Here is a 25,212-nt window from a genome sequence, read left to right as displayed (position 1 = left end):
TAGGCATATTTTAGATATGAGTGCAAAAACTTTTTTAACTTCATCACAGGTGATTAGAAAGTTGTTGTATTGGCTTTCCTTTTTCTGTCAGCTGATAATAAAGCTGGCAGTGCTGTGATTTTTAAATATTTGAAATGTGTTTCAGGACTGTGTTAGATGGAGTGTGTTTTTTCTCAGCATAATTTTAGTAGGGAATGGAAATGCTATGCTTCAAAGGTTTAGCATGATGGCATTTTATGTTCTTTCATCTTCCTTAATTTCAACCTTGTGTGCAAAATCCAACTTGCTGTCTTTGTCTTGCTTTCATAGGTGGCAGCTTTAGTTTAGGGTACAAAAATTAATTCATTTGTTCTCAGATATGCAAGTAAGACCAGTTGGCAGATCAGGAGAGTTTGCCCAGTATTTTATTATGCCAGCATCTTTGACTAAATGATTCTGAACATTTTTCCTACTCAGGGAGGCCTGAGTAATCCATGCTGAATAATCCATGCTGAATTACCATTACTATAAAACATTGCACTTCTAATAATGTTCAACATGTACTACTGGACTTAAACATTTTAATAAAGAATCTCATATTTAAGGAGAGGCCATTCAGTTACTACTTCTAAAGTTTCATTTTGCGCTCCATTGAAGGTTATATTAGGAGGAAAATGAAGACCACATTTTTTTGGCTACCTGAAATATTTGTATTTCTCTAGTTGTAGTGGCATAATCAATGATTGATCTTTACTCTTCTTTAGCTGCTGAGGACAAATAGAGTGTCCTTCTATGTTAACTGCATCTTTAACAGCTTCTGGGGAAGCCTGAGATGGAAGTTTAAATAATTAGTAACATGTTGTAGGGGTGTTAAGCTTGGCTGGAAATTAAGCACCATGCAGCTCCTTGCTCAACCCTCCTTTTACCTCCCCCAGCACCAATGGAATGGGGAGGAGAATCAAAGTAAAACTTGTTAGCTGAGATAAAAACAGTTTAACAACCTAAAGCAAAATACAGTGATAATGGTAAATTATAATAATAAGACAAAAAACAAATTATGTGCAATGCCAAGTGCCAGACCCCTGATTCCTGAACCCAGATTGGCCATACTTCTGGGTAACTCCCCCCAGTTTACATCCTGGGCATGGTATTCTGGGGTGTGGAATATTCCTTTGCCAGTTCAGGGCACCTGTCCCAAACATGCTCCCTCTGAGTTTATTTTGCATACCTTTTCACTGGCAGAGCATGAGACAAGGAAAGGGAAGTCCTTGACTTTGGATAAGTACAACTTAGCAGAAAACCAAAATACCAGTGTTATACCTAAGTGTTATCAATACCATTCTTGTTCTGAAGCCAAAACACTGCACTCTATCAGCTACTGAGAAGAAATTAACTCTATCCTGGCTGAAACCAGGACATATGTTTAATTTGAAATGGCACTGAAATGTCTCCTTTGCAGAATCTTTTCAGTTATCCGTGCTTTCCTCTTTCACTTCAGTAGGAAAAAGTTCATTGAAGAATTATTTTTCTTTGAGAAACAATGCTCTGTTATCTCCAGTGCATGTTCCTTTTGCCAGTTTTGTTACTTAAGTGAAGTTAATACTTGTTTGTAAAATTTCCACATATTTTATTTAGGTTTGCTAAGTTAGTTTTGGTAATAGTCAAATGTTGATTAGCTGCCTGTAATATTCATCAGCAGTTCTCAGTTTTACATTTTTGATTGAAAAATTCTAAATCCTGTGTAAAGTGAGTTAGTGAGGTTTATGTTGAAACACACAGAAGATGACTTTTCATCTTGGGAAGCAAATGAGCAGATTTTTCTCTCCACCAGCTGCTTACAATTCTCACAATCGTTTTTGGGTCTTACCAGTTTCAATTCCACTCACATGCCATGTTCTTCCTCCAGTTACAGTTAATACCTACTTTGTGTGCTCAAGGCTCATAATTTTGTCATGTTTCTCAACTGAAATAAGAAAAATACTTAGTAAGAAAAATAATAAGAAGAATACTTGTAGATTTTCTTTCCTTGTCAACATTCAATCTTATAAACCTCCAATATATAGAATAAAGGACTCCTGGAACCCTGTCAGATCTCGTAAATCTTGGATTAGTCATGGGTAATTGTTGATGTGGTAGCATGGATAACAATAAGATTAGATTTCAAGTGTAGTTTGATTTTACTGTATATATTCATAGCAGCTGTGCAAAATACTAACTAGTGTGTTGCTGAAATACTTTATAGACTGGTACTACTGTATTAGGTGAAAACTCATTTGAGATAGAAATGATGTGGAAAAAGTAAAAGGAAGTTCACTGTCTGAAAACATAAAGAATCTCATAATATATGTAAAGATCTCACCATAGCTGCCTACATTCATAAACTTCAGGGAATTACTGTGCATTGGAAAAAAAATCCAAGAAAAAGAAAATTAAACAGTAGTTTTAAGCAGTAAATTATTATCATAATTGAGATAGGTTTGGTATGCCTAGCTAGAGATTACTGGAATTGTTTTCACCTATAAATAACAATGTTGAATCAAATAGTTTAATTAATCTAAAAAATATTTTCCTGTATTTATTCAGTTTAGATTTAAGTGATCAGAAATTCGTGATCTTGAGTAGGTCTAGAAGAACAAGCAGCTAATAATTGCAAAGTATTTTATGTGGCCTCACTGTGTCTGGCATTAAATGGTATTCTGTGTTAATCTGTCAGTAAAGTAAGATTGTGTATAGGAGTGATATTTACGTGCATTCTTTAGTGAAAGTTGGATCTAATAAATTACTACTGTTTGAAGGTAAATCAGCTCAACAAAATGTCTGTAAATGTGTTTAATTTTGGGAAAAGACTCAAAAGTAATTTTTTATGGTCTTGGTAGATAATTTTAGCTATTTGAAATTAAATTATTTGCAGAAATATGAACTAGCTGTATCTTCTAGTACATATGACTACTACATGCTAATATTTCCTATATACTATATAAACTTTAGCACTCACAATTGATATAAGAGCTAAAACCTACGGCTAATTTGCACAGTAGTCTGAAATGCAAATCCACAGGGTTTTTTTCCCAATTATAGTGTTGTAAATATTCAGTTTGTGGGTAGAAGTCACTTAAATGTTGCAGAGTACTATCTGAGATTCAGTGTTGGCTGACTTTTTACCTAATCTGTTTCACCTTTTAAGGTGTCAATACTGCTATTTCAGAAGCAGCAGCATGATCTGACTGTAGCCCCCGTCTTTTCAATAGAACATATTCTTTACCATATTTTCTATTTTTGCACAAAGTGTGAGAGAAATTGAGTACATTTCCTGTGCAAACTCTGAGGCATGTGATATGTTACTTTATTTCTGAGCAGGGGAATAAAGTTTTCAGTGCTGTGGCAAATATTGAAGAGAGACATGACCATTCTTTCATTTACAGATTTGTTTTGTTCAAGTAGCCTCACTGACTTAATTTTAAAAAGGTTTGTTAGGACTGACATTAAAAAAGTCTGAAGATGCATGCAGAATTAATTTTTCCTATTATAAGGGTAGTTAAGAATTCATACCCGTATATGACAAAAAACGACCAAAACTAATCCAAATAGCTGATTTCTTCTTTCTCAGCATGGAGATCATAACCTGATCTGTTTTTCTTCTCTGTTGCAGAGAGTGTTCCTAGCAGATGGACAGTTAGGCTGTGGAGGTGGAGGGGTGTGGAGTATAGTAGGAGGGGGAGATGTGCCTGTTTTGTTTTTTCTTTTCTATGTATTCATATAGTAGAAAGAGAACATATAGACATAAAGATTTGTTTTGCCCTCATGGTATTTACATCAGGACAGTTTTTTGTCTTGAGACAGGATTGCTAAACCAAGTATAAAAGCTTTAGTTTATATTGAAGAAAAAGTGCTCCTTTACTCTCTTAAAGACAAAATATGCTATTAGGCTTCAATTTGCTGAATATCAAAGCTAATTGTTGGTCTCTTCCTACAGCAAAGTAGCTAAGCATTGACCCTGGTACAATTAATGAATCTATTATTTAAAACCAAATTGGATCTCTATATTTTATTAGACCTATTCTATTAAACTTGTAACAGACAAATTTACAGTACTGGTTCCTATATGTATCAAGCTTATTGAATATTTATTTGTTGAGGTGGCTGATTTGGAACTCTCCAGGATATTTTTTTCATATTATGTAAGAATTTATTGTTGCTTCAGGCATATCAGAGGTGAGAAATTACTGACTTCTTTCCCTCTCACCACCTCCTATTGCTCATTTATGGACTTTCTTCCTTTCCCGTAAGTTTTTGTAAACACCTGACATTTCAAAGCTTAAGGATACCTTTTACCCCTTTTCTTAATTTTAAATATCCCTTGGATTGATGTTATAAAATGTTGTATGTTCATGTGTTTCAGAGTTACAATGTATATTTTGCTCTATTTTTATTTAGTCCTGGGCACACATGCATTGAAATAATTGTTTATTGATGAATGTTTTTATATAAATTTGGTAGATAATTTTATAACTACAGATTTCTTTCAAATAATTACATTGATGCATTAAAATGTGTGTTGTCTGTAACTGCAGGTTGATGCAATTGAGACTGAACCAAAGAGCTTTATCTTTATGAGTGAAGATGCATTAGTAAATCCTGACAAGCTGTTGGTCTTAATTCATGGTAATGGTGTTGTCAGAGCTGGTCAGTGGGCTAGGAGACTCATAATTAATGAAGATCTGGACAGTGGGACACAGATACCATACATAAAGAGAGCTATTGAGGTAAGTGAAAGTTCAGGGATGTAAGGTGTGTTCTGTGGATGTGCATGTGTGTGCCTGAGCATGAAGAACTGTGTGAACCTGTGACGTTTTAAATTTTTTTATCAGTCAGTATTCGATGTTACTGTGTGATCATTGTCTTTTTGATGGGAATATTTTTGTTTTGTTGGATCTTTCTTCTAGAGGAACCAAGTTCCTGTCTTGCAGTAAAATAAAATTTAGTTGCATGTCATTTTGTGTTGGGACCGCCATGTAGTTTAATATGGCCGATACTATGGCAAGAGCCCTTAGCAGTTGATGTGGTGCAGCAGAAGACACTACAGAAATTTGTTACAATTTGGATTGTTTTCTTTTATATTTCATTTAATTTGTACATACTATTGCACAATGACTGCTGTAATCTAATGGTAACATGAGCTTTCATGATAACAAGCAGTTCTTTTTATTGAATTTATTAAAGGCACAGTCTTTTTCAGATTTGTACTTAATACTGATTCATTCTGATTTACTTATCAATATTTGACAATAGAAGACATTCACATTTTCTTGATACTGTTTTGTTATATCTATTAGAGAGATAGTGGACAATTTGTGTTATGTTTTTGTCATTGGAGCATTGCAGGAGTAATTCATCATATGCACCCTGCTGCCTAAAGGAAACGTCCTGTAGTAAACATTTGAAGAGCTTTTTTTAAGACTCATTGTTTCTATTATATTTGCCAAGTTAAGCTAATGTTCTACTGTAAACATCAGTGTTGTCATTATCACTGTTACATATTTTGCTAGGTGATTAATTTTTGCAGTTGATGGGTAATTTTTGCAGCTGTCTTTAAAATATTCAGGATAAAAAATGGTACTTTTCTCAATAAAGCGAAGAAAGGAAACATACAAAAACATTAGGCCATTAAGTTATTTTTTGTTTGTTTTACTCACTATCAAAGCACCAGACTACACTTCGTGAGAAAAAGAAATCTAGCCTGTGAAAGTGAGGCTTATCTTTTCCTAACGTAAAGTTTTTTATTCACTTTAAATCAAGGTTCAGTTTTAGACAGAATAAAAAGTACCTCAGGATTACTGAGTGCTGTACAGATGTATGGGACTTCAAGTACTGGTTCCAAAACATTTTCCAAGAAACCCAAATACTGTAGCTACTTCAATTTTTGTGCATGCTTTTGTACGTGCTTACATGCTTGCATTTTTGTTCTGTCCTAGGGATGCTGCTGTCTAGAGTAACATGACAGACTGAGTATTTCAAACTGAGATACTAACCCTAATTTTACAGATCATTTTTAAGGGTTATTTCTAGTTGAGGAAAATTACATTTCTTTTGTTGGTTTGTTATTTTTATTTATTTTGTGCAGTGATTTGTGCCAGTATGACAGAGATCAAAACTCTGTTTTCTCAAATGGCTGTTATACTTAAAACCAGATTACTTATCTCTGAATTTCGAATGCTTCTTTAAAAAACAATACAGGAAAAAATCCCAATTGTTGAATGAGAAAGTGTTTTTACCAAAATGTAATCATTAAATAACATTAGTACAGCAAACTTTATGTTCTAATCTTTGAGCTTTTCCTTAATATGGTTTTTAAATTCGTAGTTCTCTTTAGTTCAGTAATTCCATCTACTGTAAAACCTACTGTCTCTTTTTGTGCATCTTAAAATTCTGGTAAGTGTACTACATGTTTAGGACACATACTATTTACAGTGATTTTTTTTGCATGCAAAATGAAGAATAGATTGTATTCAGTTGTGTTAAATCAAATTCATTAATCTCATTAAATGTGTTGCTATTTTTTTGTATCCTGTAATCCCTGTAGTGGGAATTGGTTGGGTATCTGGTTAGATAAGGCAATATTTTATGGAAGTTGGACTGCAGTGAAAATATTTAGAATAATTCGGTTATGACTAAAAAGAGAATGTATAAAGGTACATGCTGATACCATGTCAGCGTCAGGCACAGATCATATAAATTACATTTCTAAATGCAGGAAGTTATGGTAGACTGAGTGTAATGACTCCATATAATACAAATAATGGTAAAAATTGCATCCTTTTCTGGTGTTCAGTCGTCTAGTTGATTTAGTCACTTATGTCACTTATGAAATGAAAATAACTAGCCTAGATGATATATAGCCTGAATGAAAATTGTGCTAGTCCCTCATGCAACATTATTTGAAGTAGGGAATTTTTTTCCTAGATGTTTCTGTGTTTCTTCTAAGGAGAGGTCTCATTCTTGAATGAAACCAGCAGACCTTATCAAAGCATCAGTGCTGATGACAAGAGAACATGGATTTTTTTTTTTCTAATAGACTTACGTGAATTTGAAGTGGATAATGATATGTGGGATTTGAAAATTCCCATGATCTAATGTGACTTAGCAACACATGCAGGCATTGCAGTCAGTTTAATAAGACATTTGCTGACTATAGGTTCTAATAAAAAAAATTAAAATTAAGGATTACAGAAGTAGTGCTTGGATGTCCTGTATGCAGGAACAATTCAGAAAAGAAAAAGCCCACACAAGCAAAAAAACACCCTCTAAGTAGGCCAAACCCCACAGTTTTACTGCTCTTCTCTGTGCTTCTCATCTCAGTTCAATTCTTGGAAAAACTGAAAACAGGGGTGCAGCAGTTGGGGTTATCAGTGAGCAATGGAATGAGCAGGATGAACTGATACTTCTAAAAAAGAAGTTAAGAGAAGAGTAGAAACTGTTTCTCTCTGATGCAACACTTTAGAGGAAAAAAGTATTAAGAAACCCCACCTTTCAAGCATGTGTGGAACAAGGGAGCAATGTACGGACTTAAAATTTTGTATTTTAAAATTCTAGTATTTTGGGGTTTCTGCATATTGCACAGAAGAGATTTGAAGAGAAAATCCTGTTGAGAATTCAAGTAGCTAGAAATATATTTTTCTTTTCATCTGTGCAATTCCTATAGGTAATGCTTCTCATTCCATGTTTTATATATACCCCTATTGTTTAGATTCCGTCTTTTGAGTAAGAGATATTGTCACTAGTTGACAAGGGTTTATATGAAAAGATAACATTATTTTGTTAATTTGAAAATTGAAACTTGGTAGTGTAAAAGAAATGTTGAAATGTGAACGAATATAAGGAGAACAAATAAGCAACTAGTTAGGGAACAGATTGTCAGAAAAGAAGGAGGGAGAAAATTGTACGCAATGTGAAAAACACATGTAAATACATTAAAATGTGGTAGGACAAAAACCTATTTTAGAAAAACAAGTATGAAAAAGAAAAATATGCTAGTAAGGCACTAAGAATCTAACAAAAGCTAAATTAAAACAAATACTAGAAAATATATTTAAAACAAAATAAACTGGCAATGTCCTGTAAATACAGTACAAAAATAGTGCATAGATTTGCTATTTTGTTAAAATAGAAATTTTCTACCGAAGGTTTCTCTAGTGGGAAACACTGATTTTTTACAGAAGCAGTTATCTGGTGCATGAGAAACTGAAGTTCAAGTCTCTCCCCTGGGAATGAGTGACTATTCCATTTATAATGAGAATTCTGCTCTGAAGATACTCCACTTTTTATAAAAAAGTAAATGTAAATTATATAAATAAATAAATGCAGATTAAAAGAGTAAACTTCATCTGTCTCTAATATATTTGGCCTAAATGGCTCATCTGGGTTTGTACAGTGATGGTCTTCTCAGATCAGTTATTGTTTAATCATTAAACATTCAATAACTGAAATAGTGCCAGAAAAGGTGATGAAAGACAGAGGCAAATTCTTCAATTTAGTGATGTGGTCATATACTTGGCATGCCAAGAATTAAACATTTTGTGGTCCTGGTTTCATAACGGTTGTTGAGGAGCCCCTTGTTCACTTAGTTGGAGAAGGAGAGACTGGAGTTGTACTTAAGAGACGAAATTTGTTCACTGGGGAAACAAACTCAGCTTGCCTTGGTTGGACATCGTGAAGAGTTTGGGAGTACTGCTTTGATATCTCTCCTGTAGGGAATAAAGAGGATATCAGCTTACTGCATAAGTACAGGGATACACGGTGTGTTTTCTGAGTCTTTGGAAATTCAATACATTTGTTACCTAAGATAGCTGTGGTCCCAGGGATGGTAACAAAATTCTAATAGTAACAAACAACTGTCACTTATTTATTGAAGAAAAATTAAAAACTATTAAAGTATTGTTGCCTTATTTAAAATTCAGATATTAAGATATCTTAGATACTTGTATTATTATTTAAAGAAGAATTGATACTTGACATCTTGCTGGAAAATACGTTCTTCAAAGAACCTGGACAAGTTTTTAGAAGAAATAGAGCAGCACCTAAAAATCAGACTTTACATAAACAAGCAAAAAGCCAAAGCTTTGCATGAGATGGGTATTAGCTGTGGAAATGTTTCCTTAATGATGGGTAAAACATGATTTTCAGTTTCAGTTGTCTGTTGTGTTTATCTTGCTCATCATTTTTGTACAATCTCTGCTCTCTTTGGTCAAAATATTGTCATTCATTTGTACAAAACTGTCAGGTTGGCAATATTTACTAAGAATTGGTGAGGGTTATTACTTTTGTCAGGATGCAGTAATACGTCATTAGTTTGGTAAGACAGTTGAATGGAACAACAAAATCATTCAGTGCAACAGCAGTAAATTTTCCCACTATAAATTTTATGTGATTTAATAGTCTTAGTGGTTTGTAACTAGTATGATAACACACACTCTTTTTTATTTTATTTTTCCACTTCATAAAAATCAGTCAGTTTCAATAGTGGATATTTACATATTGTTGCCCAGAAATTATGCTGAGTTTAAATTACACTAACAAAAATTACTGCTAAAAAATTTACATCTGACTTTTAAGTATAGAATATGTTGTCAGACAAACATACTTTTTGGTGTGTACAAGTTTAGCATAGTTTATACAAGTTTAGCATAGTATCAATAATATGATCAAGTGACACTTTCTGGGAAAAAAAAACAGCTGACATTTCACTGCAGTTAGTTCTGCCACAGAATACTAATATTCATGTGCCTTTTAAGTCTTCTGTGTGTATTGTTGCAGAAGGATGTTAAAATACCTGATTTATTTATTAATGGTCAGTCACAGTGCCAGAGCAATCACAATCTTATTTGGGTTTTCTACTATATTACTGAATCGTTGACTTTTGCTAAAATGGGCAATAATTTGCTATACTGTTTTATTTCAAATGCTACTTTTCTGACTGTGGTATAGTTACTTGACTTATTCATTCTGTTAAACCACAGAACTAGTGTGGCTTGTAAAGTCCTTTTTAGCAGAGAAAACCTGTGTTTAGAACTCCCACATTTGTGGTGATTATACTAAGAAAACTTAAAAGTTTTTGGATGATCTTTTGAGATCTCTCTAAAAACATAAACCCAAGTCACAATGTATTACTAAATAATGAGTCACATCTAATTGGTTTTAAATCCACCATACTCTGGAAAGAAAATTTGAAAATCAGTATATTTAATTACTTCAAAAACATTTGTTGAGGGATTAATAATCTCTCAAATTCTAATCACCAAGCAGATAGAAGGAAAATTTGCACAGTTGAAAGCAATATTAATTGATCACAAAATACATAGTAATACATGATAAGCTGTAAAGGAATTAAAATGTTAAGCCATAAATTCAGGAAAAGGTTAAAAGCTTAGACTAATACTGAGCTGACAGGGTATATAAACCCACACCAGCCCCCATGCCAACAGAGGAAAACAATGAGATGACAGCTCTACTGTTTGGAGAGGGGTTGCTAACGACAGCTTATTCCTTTATGATTTCAACTCTTGACAGAAGACAGGTCTGCTTGTTGCATTGTGGCAGATGTATCATTACCTTCTGGCCCTGTCATGACTGAACTGAAAAAAAAGCCCCACACTTACAATTCTAAAAGTCTCTTTGGAATTTAGTGCATCCTTTCCCAGATACATTTGCCATTGTTGTATTAATTGTGTATATTACATTCTTACCATTCTCCAGGCTACATAATTTGATAATGTAGAGATATTTAGAGATTGCTTTGTCTTATTTTATTCTGCTGGTTGTTGTGTTTTAGACTCCAGTAGCACCTTGTGTTATTTTACTTTGTCATTGACCTAAGAAAATCACTGTTCAAGATAAGAATACTTGGGTAAATGTGGCTTGAAAATATTTTTTTCTCTAGTCAAACTATTTCAGCCATTTTTTAATTGGGTAAGTAATAGGTTAAGGACACACAGTGAACATTTAAAATAGTCACCGTCATTTTAAGGAAAATGTTTAATATGAGTTTAAATTGCCTTTTTTATAATATGCATATTAGGATTCTTCCTTTCCCCACCATGACCCTTCCCCCCCATTCAACTTGTTGGATACCCAACAGTGACTCTAGGGACTTAAAAAAGAGTAAGAAGGGGTGTGGATTTTTGAAAGTATGTCAAAAGCCTTGGGGTTTGGGTATGATCAGAATTTCAATAGAGGTTGAGATGAGTTTAAATGCATAGAAGGGGAACATAAAAATCTTGTTTAATTTCTGTCATGTTGTTCTTTTTTTAGTCACTCTGATGTCTTTTTCAAATCTGCTTTTCTCTCAGGCTTTGTGGTACTATATTCAAGATCTGGGCTTTTTCCTCTTTGTATTTCGTTTTAACTGCTGATCCCTTTTCTGTGGTGCTTCTGCCTTTAATATCAGCTGAAGCGGTCTGAATTGCTGAATCAAAGCCATTTTGGGAGAGAGACAGTGTTTAAGATTGTGCAGGGTGAGATTCTCTGGGTAGAAGGTAACACTTCCTGCAGTTATAATCAATGCACTTGACACTTTCAAAGGCAGGAGAAGCCATGACTTGCTCATGGGGTTAAACTTTTTAAATAACTTCCCTTGGGAAAAATGCCATCAATAAAATGGAATAATTAGTTGAAGATTCTTGAGTAGCCTAGGTTTGAAAAGAAAATATTAGAGATAGGTCACGTTTGCACGTCTACTGTATTTTCCTTCCTGTTTGTTTTTCAAACTATGAACTTTTGTGTGCAGTATTACAGACTCAATCTGCTTCAAAAGTAATGTGATTTACTTAAAACAGTGCATTAATTTTTTAGTCTTATTGTCTATATAGTCTAATAACTGTAAGAATTGAGATTAAATTCTATATAAAAATACAACTTCAGATTTGTTAACTTTCTCGTTTCCTACACACACATTTATTTGAGTCATTTTAGTTAACAAAACATTTGCAACTGTGAACCTTAATAAATAAGTTTACATTGTAATATGCATTCAGTAATTTTAAAATGTAGGTCTAAATAGCATTATATGGACATTCTATATTAAAAAGATGAAGAGGTTTACACTGAAATTTAGCTCACTTTGCAATAATTGTGTTTGATAATTTCAGATTTTAGGAGGAATTTATTGAGTTTGTAATGATACTTTTTCATATCATAATTTTTATTGAAGCAGCTATTTTGAAATGCAAAGCCTGACTAAAAATGGTGCTTTCATACATGGTATAGAATATGCCTACTGTACAAAATGTCAATGAATAACATATAAATGGCTTTGGAATAAAAGGTTCTTACCATTCATTAATGATTTGCTTATTTGAACTTGTTATTTTTCGTAAGGGAAGTAAAATCACTCTGCAACAGTAACCAAACAAGGCTTTAGCAAGTACATAACCAATGTTTTTGAGAAGTACAACATTGTATTTTCTAATAAATTGCGTTGGAATGAGATCAGAATAGGTTTTTTGGTAGAGATTATTCTGCATACAGATTTGTCACAACACATTATCAACAAAGTATAGACTAGTCTCAAGTCCAGCAAGGTGAGAGTATTTCTGTGTGGTTTTGGGGATATGCTTGTGGCAAGCTGGCTGTGGAACTTACTAATTGCTCTTACTAATTTTGACTTATTAATTGCTCTGTAATTAGAGTGGGGCTTTTTCTGTTTCTTTGCAGATTTTCAATTTATTTTTTCTTTTAAATTCATGATGTGTGTGTCATTTGGAAGATCAGTGAGTAAATACATACTAGTGTGATTGTACTTGGAAATGCAGAAATTATTTGGGGTTGTAATTGCGTAGTTGTAATCCAGTGTTGTTTTTATTTAGAGAATTTGGGTCTGTGGAAGTGTCATAGCTTCATGGTTATTTATATCTGAGTACAGTACATAAAAGTAACATCTAGTTTTAGCTGATTTGCTGAAGCAGATGTATCCCTCATTTCAATGTGGGATCATCCAGTAAAGCTGTGGTGGGGCAGTCAGTGCTTTCACAGAGCGGTACAATTTTAGATGAAAACTTTGCTGGGCATTACTTTCAGGTAATGTAATACACTATGCAAGTGTGCTTATCTGACAGTGGAATAGAGATTTTCAAATACCTTTCATATGATTTTTTTGGCAACATTTTCTGTTCAGGTGATCTTGTCAATGATAGTGCGAATATTGATATTTGAAAGTGTCAGCATGATAAACCAAATCATAGAATCACTAAGGTTGAAGAAGACTTCTAAAATTATTGAGTCCAACTGTTTATCCAGCACTGTCAAGTCTGCCATATTCCTACGTGCCACATCTACGCATCTTACAAAGGTCTTCACGAGTGATGACACCACCACTCTCCTCTACAGCCTGTGCCAGGGGTTGGCAACCCTTTCTGTGAATAAATTTTTTGCTATATCCAATCTAAACTCTTCCTGGCATACCTTGAGGCCATATCCTCTCATCTGATCATTTATTACCTGGAACAAGAGACCAGCCCCCACTTGGCTACACCCTACTTTCAGGAAATTGTACAGATTGACAAGGTCTCCCCTGAACCTCCTTTTCTCCAGGCTAAACACCCCAGCTTCCTCAGCTGCTCCTCTCGTACTCCAGATCCTTCTGTAGCTCTGTTGGCCTTGTCTGGACATGCTCCAACATTGTTTGAAGCATTAATTTTAAGAGGAATGCTCTTTACTTATTAAGATTCCTCTTCTGTAATATGGGGTGACCTATTAATTGTTCATTGGTCTAGTCTTAAGTGATTAGCTTCATTTTACTTTTTGAAAAAACATCAGTAGCCAGCACTTTTGTTCTCATTCAGGAGAATGTTAGTACAGGAATCAAAAATACGATTGCGATTTTGAAATATTTTTTAAAGAAGTCAACTCACTATCATTTAAAAATACTTAATACGTATTTAAAAATATTAAAATTGTCTTTTGACTTATTATATCTACACATGGCTAAACTGTCACCTAGACAATCTTAATGTATTATAATGTGTAAATTGTATTCTTTATAATATATACCATGGAAAGAGTGTGTCAGTATAAGTATGGTATATGTATGTGCTTAATATTACACTCAATTGCCAATACTTTAAGTTTTCAAATTAATCAATACTTAAAAGAATTAACAATTCAATGATGAGATAAACACTTACTTATTCATATAATGAAATACATATTTAAATGAAATTACCCCTTATTTACTGTACATTGATCTGGGAGATACTAACTTGAATGCATAGGAATTCAAATAAAAGATTTTTATGCTTTCTGCTTAACTACTTTAGTACTGTTTTAATAATGCACGTTGCTGCTTCAGGTAATAAGAAGATAGATACAACAAAGACTTTGTTATGCAAATTAGCAAAGGATTGTAACCTTTTGAAAATACAAAGATCTTTGGAATTATGTATGTCCCTTTTGATCAAAAACTTTTAAAAGTTTAATAATTCTGTTAAAACAAACTAAAACTGTGGGTAATTGTCGTCTTTTCCCTAAAATGAACAAATTACAACATCAAAAACCCTGAGAGTGAGGTATGTAGTAGGTCATTTACTGCTGCAGGCATTTTCTCTCCCTTCAGGATGTGCTTGTTTAGTTTCTCTCATTTTGTGCCTGTGGCACTCTATGGTGAAATTCAGACATGTTCTTCCCCTTCAAGGAATCTCTAGGGTGGTAGATAACTTATACAAAATTAATAAATAGTGTTGCTTTATTTTTACCCATCCCAGGCAATTCTTTTCCCTCTTGAGAAGAGTTGAGTTACACAAGACATATTTATTAAAAAAAAGTGTGTTTTTGCGTAGAGTTAAACAGAGCACTTAGACATAATAGTATGGAATATGTCACTAGGAAAATGGAATTACTCAATTTTCAGTGATTACTTTTTTTTTTCTTGATGGGAAAAAAACGGAATAGTGAAAATCCCTTTTATGTTTGTTAACCTTATAAACCTAGAATTTTTAAACATGTCAATGTATAGGAGGTTTTTGTAGTTAGCTTTCTTTTTTAATTCTGGGCTTGTAAATTTCATTTCCTTTCATCCCAGCAACATTAAAGGAGTAAACCTGTTTTGAGGCTAATCAGCTGGATGATTATTTTTGGGGAAGACCAGCTGTACCATCTTTCGTATTCACAACCATTTGTTCTAGCATATTGCCGTGCTAATCCTCTTAGGAGAATGAGAGATTGGCACAGATAGCTTAACCTGTTATAGAAGCCTCCTCTCTGCCATGACACAGGCAATCTGAGACTTCAGATTGCTTCAGAGGGTAGAACAGATAATGAAGCTTAGGTGTAAATATAGGCTGGTATATGAGGGAAAACAACTTGGAGGTTTTTATCAATTTTTTTGCCTTTTTTGGTAGTTGTTGTTTTAATTGTCCTTTTAGCTGTGAAAGACAGAGTTGCACTTAATAGTGTAATGAACTTATACTGCTTAAGAGAATCCTAAAAAAATGTGATTGTATTAAATATTATCATTTATTGTAAAGTTTTCCTCCTAGATGTTACCCACGGGCTTTTTAAGATTTTTTTAAGAGTAGATATACTTAGCTTCTAAGTAAATACTCTTTTTTTTCTAAAAATAATTTGAAAAATACAAGCAGAAAATATCCATGGTGCTTCAATGCACAGGTGATTGAGTTTCTGCTGACCCTCAGTAGCTAAGCCTGTGTTTTGAATCCCAACTCTTCCTCCAGTGTTGAGGGTAATGTGATTGAGTCCTCTGGAATGAGTTCCTGAATGCTGATAACAGGAGGCTTTACCATGAAGTGCAGAAGCTACTCATGTGTAATACGCATCTTCCACATCACGCATGGTTGAGATCAGATACAGGATTTTCAAGACTTGACAGCCCTGGTTCATGAACAGTGATATTAATACTGAATTTAGGACTATGTGAGTGCTAATATTCAACTGATAGATACCAGCTGATGATAAAAATAAGTGACTGTGAGATTCCATTTTAATGCTACAGTGTTGTTATTGTTAAACACTGAAAACAGTTATTACTGCAGTTCATTAAAATAGCATTTATTAATTAATACCTCACATTGAATCAAATAACTGCTGTCTTTGATTATGTGTTAGAAAAATGTAATCAATTTTATCTTTTCTGTTAATGTGTTGGCATTTTTATTTTATTTGTTGTATTTATATTCACCATGTTTTATTTATATTTATATCCACTGTGTTTCTTTTTTGCTTCATTTTGAAACTTTTCTTAAAATAACACAGTCCAGATATTTTTGACTCAGATAAACCTCCCATCCCATACTGTATATCCACCTTATCTACATATGTTGTTTTGTGAGATTTGCGATACATTTAATTTATTTCTCTAAAAATGGTTTCATGCAGGTATGAAAAATTTCAGGACAAGAGAGTAGTGGAAGTACAGCTGACTGAGCTGTTCAAATACCTTGCATCTTAGATAAATAAGAATTGTTTTAATGTTTTTCTGGTGGAAATGAAGATGCTTCTTCTAGTCTTATTTATAGAAAAATTTCTGTGGGAGGTCATTTTGGCTTTCACTAGGGCTCCAATAGAAAATTATCTATAAATACCAAAGACAATTGAAATAAATATTTCCTACTTTGACTTCTTACCAGTTCCATGTTACTGGTATTTTGAAAATGTTACTCATTTCTCTAGCAAGTCCTTGTGTTTCTCTTTGAGAGATTTATTTTAAAATTTAATCAACATTGTTTTTTACTTTACTTCCTAATGGTAGTGGTTTTATGGTATTCATTTTAAATTTGCAGGTAGGCAAGTACTTCTTCTGCAGCAATTTTTCTTCTCCAATTTACATTTTTTCAATTTAAAAACACTGCTTTCTCAAGTGCCTCTAGATGTGTATATGTATGCAGGTATATACATGTGTATGTAAAGAAAGGTACAGTGCATCCTAATTGTCTAGTTAGTTGTAACTTTACGTTTTTATAAATTATAATAGTAGGTATGGAACATTCAGGAAAAATAATAATTCATTTCTTATGTGTTTTGGATTTGGAAGCTGCATGTGACTTCTGTGTTTTTGGAAATGCTGATTGTATTTTATAGCACTGGAAAAGTACTGTTTCATGTTACTGTTTTCTTGGAGCCCAGTAATTTGTGATATATTATAAATGAGGTGTATTGACTATTTCTAAAAGCTAGTAATGTTTCAAATGTCATACAGGTTAACTTGTTTTGTGATTTTATTTGATATAACTGTTGTATGTTGTGTTTTATCCTCTGGACATGCTTGTGAGTAGCAAACTTATAAAATTTGTATAAATAGTTAAAATTCTTTAAAACCTAAATAGTCTTAGGAATGACAGTTGGCAGCTTTATAGAACCTGAACAAAAATTTTTGCTGTACCATGTCCTCAGTTAAATGAAATATGTCTATTTCTCCTACCTAGATCAGTGTCAAAATTGTGATATATTTACTGTGGTAATATTCAGGCTCTATATCCGTTTAGATACTACTCAAAACTGGGAATTTTAATGTGGTATCACCACAGGACAAAAAAAAAAAAAAAAAATTTAAAGAGAAGGGTGCAGTTGCAAATTTTACAAGTGTGTTGGCAATCACAAGACATTTATGCTAATAGTGACATTGAAATGTACTCCCTTTAATTTTTGTTATGAAGCTGATGTTAAAGCACATCTGTATATGCTGGTTTACCAGTAGACCTATTTTTTACCCTATTTTCATCAAACTTCCTTCTTGTAAAAAGCGTGCAGACTTTTTGCAGGGTGTGCATCCCTGCAAACTGGTACATGCACGCAGGGGATGTACGAACACTTTGTTTTTTGAAAGCTCTTTCTGGAGTAATAAACTAGTAATGCACACTGCTCTTTTTGGTAGTATTAAAATCCTGTTCAGCAACAGATTAAATGGTAAGTTTTTCTTTCTGTTTTTAATTTTTTGAACTGGCAAGACAAGGGTTCAAGCTTTCTAGGGAGGAATAAAAAGGAGAATCTGCTAGATTAGCAAAACATTTGAGGTGCAGAAAAGATGATTATGTGGTGGTTTGGTTTGGTTTTTTTGAAGTTTTGGAATGGACTTTTTGCTTCTTTGTTATTTGCTCGCTATCTTGTCTTACAATAATTGTGAAAAATTTAGGAGCCTCTATGTGCCTCTATGTATCATAAAAGCATGGAAGGTGATTACAGTTCTTTGACAGACTTCACGTAAGTCCTCATTTACATGTTATACATACTGAGGGGCTGTTTAAAAATAACTCCATCTTACATATGTCAAATGTGTTTTCTTTGAAAATTAAATGTATTAGTCTAATTGCCGCGCTCCCGCCCCAGATCCCTGTTCTCAGCCCTGGCTAGCTCTCCTCCTGGGGCGAGAGTGGGCGATGGAGGCACCCTCCACTGATCCCAGCTGGGGTTTGGAGAGTGCCTTCGTGGGTTCCGGGCAGCGCTGGCACGCCTCGCGGCGATAAATGAAGAGCGGATCCTGTTGGGGGCTAAGTCCAAGTTTATTGTGGCCAACGGGGCCAAATATCCTAGAATGGTGCCTGCCAACAGGAACGAGCACAAGGTGCTTGCACCGGCTTATAAACTGTAAGGGAGGGGAAGACCGGTAACCAATGGGGATAGGGGTAGGGAGTGGCTCTGAGATGGGGTGATATAACGTGGTCCAATGGGGGAAGGATATGAGAGGGGCCCCAGGCCCTCGCCCAATCACCCGGTGCCCTGAGTAGAAGCTTCTGGATGGATGGGAAGGGACACCGAGTGATAGACAAGGCACCTGGGAGGGGTAAAGGGAAGGACTGTGCCTCTTCCAGGGTGATGGATAGATACTGGAAAGGCGGGAAGGGAGGACAAGGCGGGAAAACTGGGGATAAACCAAGTTGTACATTGGGGTACAAAGGAATAAACCAATACATAATACAGGGATAATAAAACATACAAATAACGCAACTCCACATCTCCTCCTTTTTTGTTTAAAAAGAAAGAGAGGGGAAGAGGGTAAAATAAGTATTTAAACAGGGGTTTCACAGTCTCTGGGCTCATTTTGAAACCAGATGTTTCCTTCTTCTGGAAATTCTTCTTCTTGAAACCCTTCCTTGTTCAAGGGTTCCAGTTCATAAGGCACTGTCAGTGCGGCGTGGTTGACGCTGATTGTGGAGTTAATTGCTTTTAAAATCAAGCTTTTCACCACGCTAAAGCCTATAATAAACACAATGAGTCCCGGCAGCAGCAAAAGTCCTGTTTATCTAGAAAACAACTGAAATATAAATTAATATTCGAGGTAGGGGAGGTCCAACTCAAAGGGGAACAGATAATCCCAGGAGCCAGAGAGGGAAGAGGGGGGGTCAGGTGAGTGGGACCTTCTCCGCCGTCTGAGGGCGGCGTGCCCAACCTGAGGACTTTCTGGTTCTCTTTTCTGGGTCTTAGGGACATACGGTCTGACGAATTTGGAAGGGACCCATCTCAGGCCTGAGGGCGTGGATACGCAAGCGTACCCCCGTCCCCAGGTGACCAAGTCATAGGGTCCCTCCTGCCGCCAGGTCTCAGGGTCTTTAATGAGAACCGGCGGCTTCTCCCTGACCTTGCTTGGCTCATATGAATTGAAGTGCCTCGCGATGGGGGGGTTGAGGCACTCAAAGGAACAGTTTAGAAAATTTAGTGTAAAAAGGGCCCGTGCCAACTGAACCTGAGGGGACTCATTTTTAGATGACAATCGTTGTTTGAGCATTCTTTTGATGCTCTGATGAGTCCGTTCCACCACGGCTTGACCTGATGGGGAATAGGCGATGCCAGTTTTATGTTCTATTCCCCATTGCTGTAGGAAGCCTGCGAATTCCTTGGATGTGTACCCGGGGGCATTGTCTGTTTTTATCTGTTTTGGGATGCCCAGCATGGAGAAGGCTTGTATCAGGTGTTTCTCCACGTCCTTAGCCTTCTCCCCCGTGTGAGCAGAGGCGAAAACTGCTCCAGAGAAGGTGTCCACGGAGACATGGACGTACTTCATCCTCCCGAAGGAGGGGATGTAACGTCCATCTGCCACACCTCACAAGACTTTAGACCCCTAGGGTTAGCCCCTGCGCTCACCGATGGTAGGGGGAGCGACTTACAGGACGGGCATGTGGCCACAATGGCCCGGGCCTGGTCACGGGTGAGATGGAATTGCCTCACCAGGCCGGGCGCATTCTGATGGTAGAGCTGGTGGCTGATCTTTGCTTGCTGGAACTTGGCCGGGAGCGGCGCCAGCTGTGCGGGGGCGGCAGCGAGGGAATCGGCACGCCGATTGCCCTCCGCCAAGAACCCCGGCAGGTCGGTCTGTGACCTGATGTGCATCACATAAAACGGTTGCTCTCGGTGGGAGACTAGCCTTATCAGCTTTGAGAGCAATTTGTTAAGGGCATCGTTGGAGACACCTTGCAGGATTGCATCCTGTGCTCTAGACACTACACCCGCTACATAGGCCAAATCGGTGACCAAATTGAAAGGTTCAGAGAACCGCTCAAAAGCTCTAATGACTGCGGCCAACTGAGCTACTTGAGGGGATCCTTCCACCTCAACAACATCCGCCTCCCACCGCTGAGTTTGAGGATCTTTCCAAGTCACTACTGACTTGTGGGACCCTCTGGACGCGTCCGTAAAAACTGTTAGAGCCTTTAAGGGTTTTTTGCTCTGAATCTGTTTTGTTGACAAAGTGAATTGGATTTCCGAATTGAAAATTTTGTGGGCCGGTCTCAAAACAGAAATTTTTCCGGTGTAGCTGTCCAGTGCAAACTGCAATGATTCGTTTTCTTGCAGCAGGTGTTCCAGCATTGCCTTTGTGAATTGGCCCGATTTCAATTTCAAAGGAATGTGGATGTACTCAAAGTCACACCCCGCCAGCTCCCGAATCCGCGTTCTTGCCTTGCGGATTAGTTCCGCCACCAGCTCTTGTGGCCGTGTCATCTTTTTGGATCGTGAATGACTCAGGAATACCCACTCTATGATGGAGAGTGGGTCCCTTTTGTCCTGATCCTTGCCCTTTCCTAGGGTGTCTGCCCATTGGAAGATGACACCGTGGAGGTGTGGCAGTCTGCCCAGTATGATGAATCGGAAGGGCAGGCCTGGATCGTACCTGTGGGCCTGCCTGGCAGACATTGCCTCCTGAACCTTCTGCAAAGCAGCTTTGGCCTCTGGAGTGAGTTCCCTGGGAGAACTAGGCTCTTCCCCCCCTTTCAATAAATTGAAAAGAGGGGCTAGGTCTTCCTTGTTAATACCTAACCAGGGTCTCACCCAATTTAAAGACCCACACAGCTGCTGCACGTCGGCTAGAGTCCTAATTGAATTTTTTATGGCCAATTTCTGCGGAACAATGGTCCGCTTGTTTATCTCCAAACCCAGGTACTTCCAGGGTGGCATCCTTTGAATCTTATCTTCTCGCAGCTCGAACCCTACAGCAACCAACGCACTGGTTGTCAGTTCAAGCGCGTGTGTAAGTAAATTGTTGTTGGGGGCACAAATAAGAATATCATCCATATAATGCTGGATGATCACGCCCTCGGTGGCTGCACGCACAGGGGACAGCAATGAAGAGACGTACCACTGGCAAATGGTTGGGCTGTTTTTCATGCCTTGGGGGAGACGTTTCCAGTGGTATCTCTCCATTGGGGCTTCTCGGTTGATGGAAGGAACCAAGAAGGCGAACCATGGTGCGTCATCAGGGTGTAGGGGAATTTGAAAGAAACAATTCTTGATGTCAATGACAGCCAATTCCCAATTTTCTGGTAATATCGTGGGGGACGGCATCCCTGGTTGGAGAGGACCCATATCTTCTATTACGTTGTTGATGGCACGGAGGTCGTGGAGGAGGCGCCACTCGTCTTTGCCAGGTTTTTTCAGGACAAAGACGGGGGAATTCCAGGGAGATGTTGTTTCCTGGATATTCCCTTTGGCGAGTTGCTCCTTCATGAGCTCCCGGAGGGAGCTTTTAATTTTTGTTTATTGAGCAGCCACTGCTCTACCCACACTGGTGTGTCTGTGAGCCAATTAAGTTTCCGGGTAGGACGCTCCTCAGTGACCGTTGCCCAAAAAACCTGAGGGGTTGGGATGTCAATTGTGACCCCCCATTGGGCCATCAGGTCTCTCCCCCACAAGGGTTCCGTATAATCTAAAACGAACGGGCGTAAATAAGCCGATTGCCCGTTTGCCCCTCAAATTTTACGATGTTCTTAGATTGTTTAGCTAATTGAGAACCCCCTACACTTTGAATTTTTCCCGCCATGTTTTGCAATTCCCAGCGGGACGGCCAATCCCGTACGGGGATGACCGTCACGTCTGCCCCTGTGTCCAAAAGACCGCTGAGATGTTTGTGCTCCCCATCCTTCCACATGTAGCAGGAAAGTTTTGGTCTTTCCTTCCCTATGACCTGAGCCTGGCACACCTGATAGCTCTTCTTCAGGGTGTGCCGGAGGCCCAGATGCTGGAATGGCCTGGGCGATGATTTGGCCCTTGGGAAGGAAGACCGGAGGATGGGAGCAGTGCAGCCACACCACTAATTGCTCGGTGTTCTTGGGTGTCAGGGATGGTGCAATTGTGACTTCGAGAGGCGTGACTTTTGTGTCCCCAAGAACGATGTACTTACTGTGGAGGTTCCTCCAGGTTCCTGGGTCCTCGGTGTCGACGGCAATGGAATGCCAGTCGCTGTCCCTTAGATGCAGAGCCTCGGTCAGGGCCAACCTATATGGGGAGAAATCAGATACGATGTTAAGTATCAGCTTGGGCTGGCTCGGGTCTCGACCCAGCCAAGCGGTGGGGATGAAATCCACGTCCTCCCTCATATAGGCTGGTTCGTCAGCCATAGTCCGATGTGTCCAGTCCAGTGAAATGTCCTCAGGTGGGCATTGCAGTTGATGGTCCCTCCCCTCCTCTGGTGTTATAGAGCCCACCACATTTATGTCCTCGCGCAGGGAGGGACTGCGCTGGTGACTCAGTTTTTTTGTTTTCCCCCAGGGCTGGGGGCACTCCTCCCCTGATGTCGCTGCCTAAACTTAAAAAACTCGTCCCTCAGCGGGCATTGGGAAACCCAATGTCCCTTTTGCCTACATAAATTGCAGGCCTGGTGTTGTTGTTGTCCCCTCGGGGGTGCTCCTGTGGGGCAGTGGTCCATAGAAGGGGTGGTTGGCGGCGTCGCGGCTGCAGCAAAAGCCACTCTCCTTGTTGGTGGTTTAGGAGTCCTTGGAATGTCCCTAGCAGGAACTGTCACCTTCCTCGCACAGACCTGCAGCATGCTTTGAAGGGTAGGCTCAAGATCCAGGGGCAGGCTGAGGATGGCTTGCCGGCACGCGTCGTTGGCGTTCTGCCTCGCCACCGTGGCAAGCATCCCCTCTCTTAGCCTCTCGTCCGGGACCTGAGCCTCCATCGCGCGATGTAACCGGTCAACAAAGGTGACAAAGGCTTCATATGGTTCCTGCTTAATAGATAAAAAGTCAATTGCTGCTCCGGTAGGCCTTAACTTAAAAAACGCCTTTTCTGCTGCCCTAGTGCTGACCTGCAGCGCCTCTCGAGGTATTTTTTCTGCCTGCTTGGTCCCCATTTTCCAATCCCCCTCCCCGCACAAGTGGTCTATGGATATTATTGCCCCATCCTCATCCCTAGAGCTATCTGCATTGGCCCAGAGGTCAGGCAACACCTCCCTGATCTCCCGCTTCCATTCGGACTCCCAGATGAGGAATTCTCCGTGGGTGATTAAACAGGAGAAGAGAGTCCGAATGTCCACGGGGACATATTCGTTGGAGGAGAGGGTTGCTTTTAATAAGCCTCGGAAGTATTCACTTTCCCTCCCGAACTCCTTCTGGGCCTTGCAGAGCTCTTTGATGGTCTGCTGGGGGATGGGGGACCACTGTGCCAGGGGCCTACCCCCCTGCCGCGGGGTACAGGTGACAGGTGCGGCCGAGAAGGCAGGCAGGGATTGGGGTGGATCGGGGTTCCCACGCTCCCCCCCCCCCGGAACCGAAAGCGTGGGAACCAGAAGTGAGGTCGTGGGAACCAGGGGACGAGGCGGAAGAGGCGTGGTCAGGAGAAGGGGGAGTGGTGTGGTGGGAACTCCCCTCCCCGGGGGAGGAGCTGAGGGGTGGGGTGTTAAATAAATCAAGGGAGGAGGAGTCAGCAGGGGGTGGAGGAGGGAGGTGGGCGGAGAAGTCTTGGGAGCAGAAGGGGTTGATCTGCCGGAAGGGGTTTTGGGAGGAGGGAGGATAGGGATTGTGGGAAGAAGGAGCACGAGTGGCGGGAAAACCCACGCGGTCACCGCCATCTTGTGTCCTGTGGAAGGGGGGAGAAGGGAAGCCTTTTTGTGGGGTTTGGGGATGGAGGATGGGGGATGAGGGATCTTCGGGGGTCTGGAATAACCGAAACCGAACAGAGTCTCTACGGGACGGGGCTGTACAGCGCGAGGAAGAAGGGGAATGGGTAGAAGCAGAGACCGTGCCTGCACCGTCCTGCGGGGTGTCTAGGGTATTCTCAGAGGGGCCAGAATCTGCCTGCGGACAACGCCGGGATGCCCGTCTGAGAATACCCGACTTCGGGGAAGAGGGAGAGGGAAGAGGAGTAGGGTTTCTCAAGCTAACAGCCGAACTGGGGATCGGTTTGTTTGTGGCTGGCTGTGGCAGACTTTCGTAATGATTTTTAATAATATCCCAAATTTGGAGAGCCAAATGGGTGAATTTGGAGAGAGAGAGATCCGACTGGCGCAGGATCTCCCTCCCTACCTGGTCCCAAAAGGGGACTTGGTATAATTTAGTTGCCGAAATGTCCGGGAAAGTCTGCGACAGCCACCGGACAAACTGTTTAACTTCTGATTTTTTAACTCTTATACCCCCCGCTAAAAGGATACCCACAACCTGGGAATAGACGCTCTTCTGCGGCATGGACAGCCTTGCACCCATGCTGCCTGATGTTAAAAGGTGCCGCAAAGTTTACGATCGGGGAAACGAAAACGAAAAACAGAAGACCGCCCCACCCGCTCTTTCCCAAGTCCTTATAGCTTCCCGCCCGGGAAGGGAAGCACCAGAAGCTCGCCAGGGAGCACCAAAAACAGGGATCTTTTCCCCGAACCCCAGGGAGAAAGAAACCCACCAAAAAGGGACAAACCCCCAACCAAACAAGACAGGGAAAGCGCCAGGGACCCCTATAATTACCAACCGGGGGGTCCGGGAGGGTAGGGAAGAAACAAAAAGCCCAATCGTAAAACCTCACCACGAGAGGAGCCGA

General features: G+C 38.9%; 1 protein-coding gene across 7 annotated transcripts in view; it reads left to right on the top strand.

Moving 5' to 3' along the window:
• The window catches only part of ARB2A (ARB2 cotranscriptional regulator A), a 262,882-nt gene that overhangs the window by 57,078 nt on the left and 180,592 nt on the right, over window positions 1–25,212 (top strand). For 6 of the 7 annotated variants that reach the window (XM_021541557.3, XM_021541554.3, XM_021541552.3 and 3 more), the window contains one exon: window positions 4,551–4,742. The exons of the other annotated variant lie outside the window; for it this stretch is intronic. In XM_021541557.3, coding sequence (XP_021397232.1) covers window positions 4,551–4,742 — 192 coding nt within the window. The remainder of the gene's footprint in view (window positions 1–4,550; window positions 4,743–25,212) is intronic. 7 annotated transcript variants of the gene reach the window in all.

The sequence above is a fragment of the Lonchura striata genome, chromosome Z, assembly GCF_046129695.1.
Source record: "Lonchura striata isolate bLonStr1 chromosome Z, bLonStr1.mat, whole genome shotgun sequence".
In the NCBI taxonomy this organism is placed as follows: Eukaryota; Metazoa; Chordata; class Aves; order Passeriformes; family Estrildidae; genus Lonchura; species Lonchura striata.
This window is presented reverse-complemented; position numbering and strand designations above follow the sequence as displayed.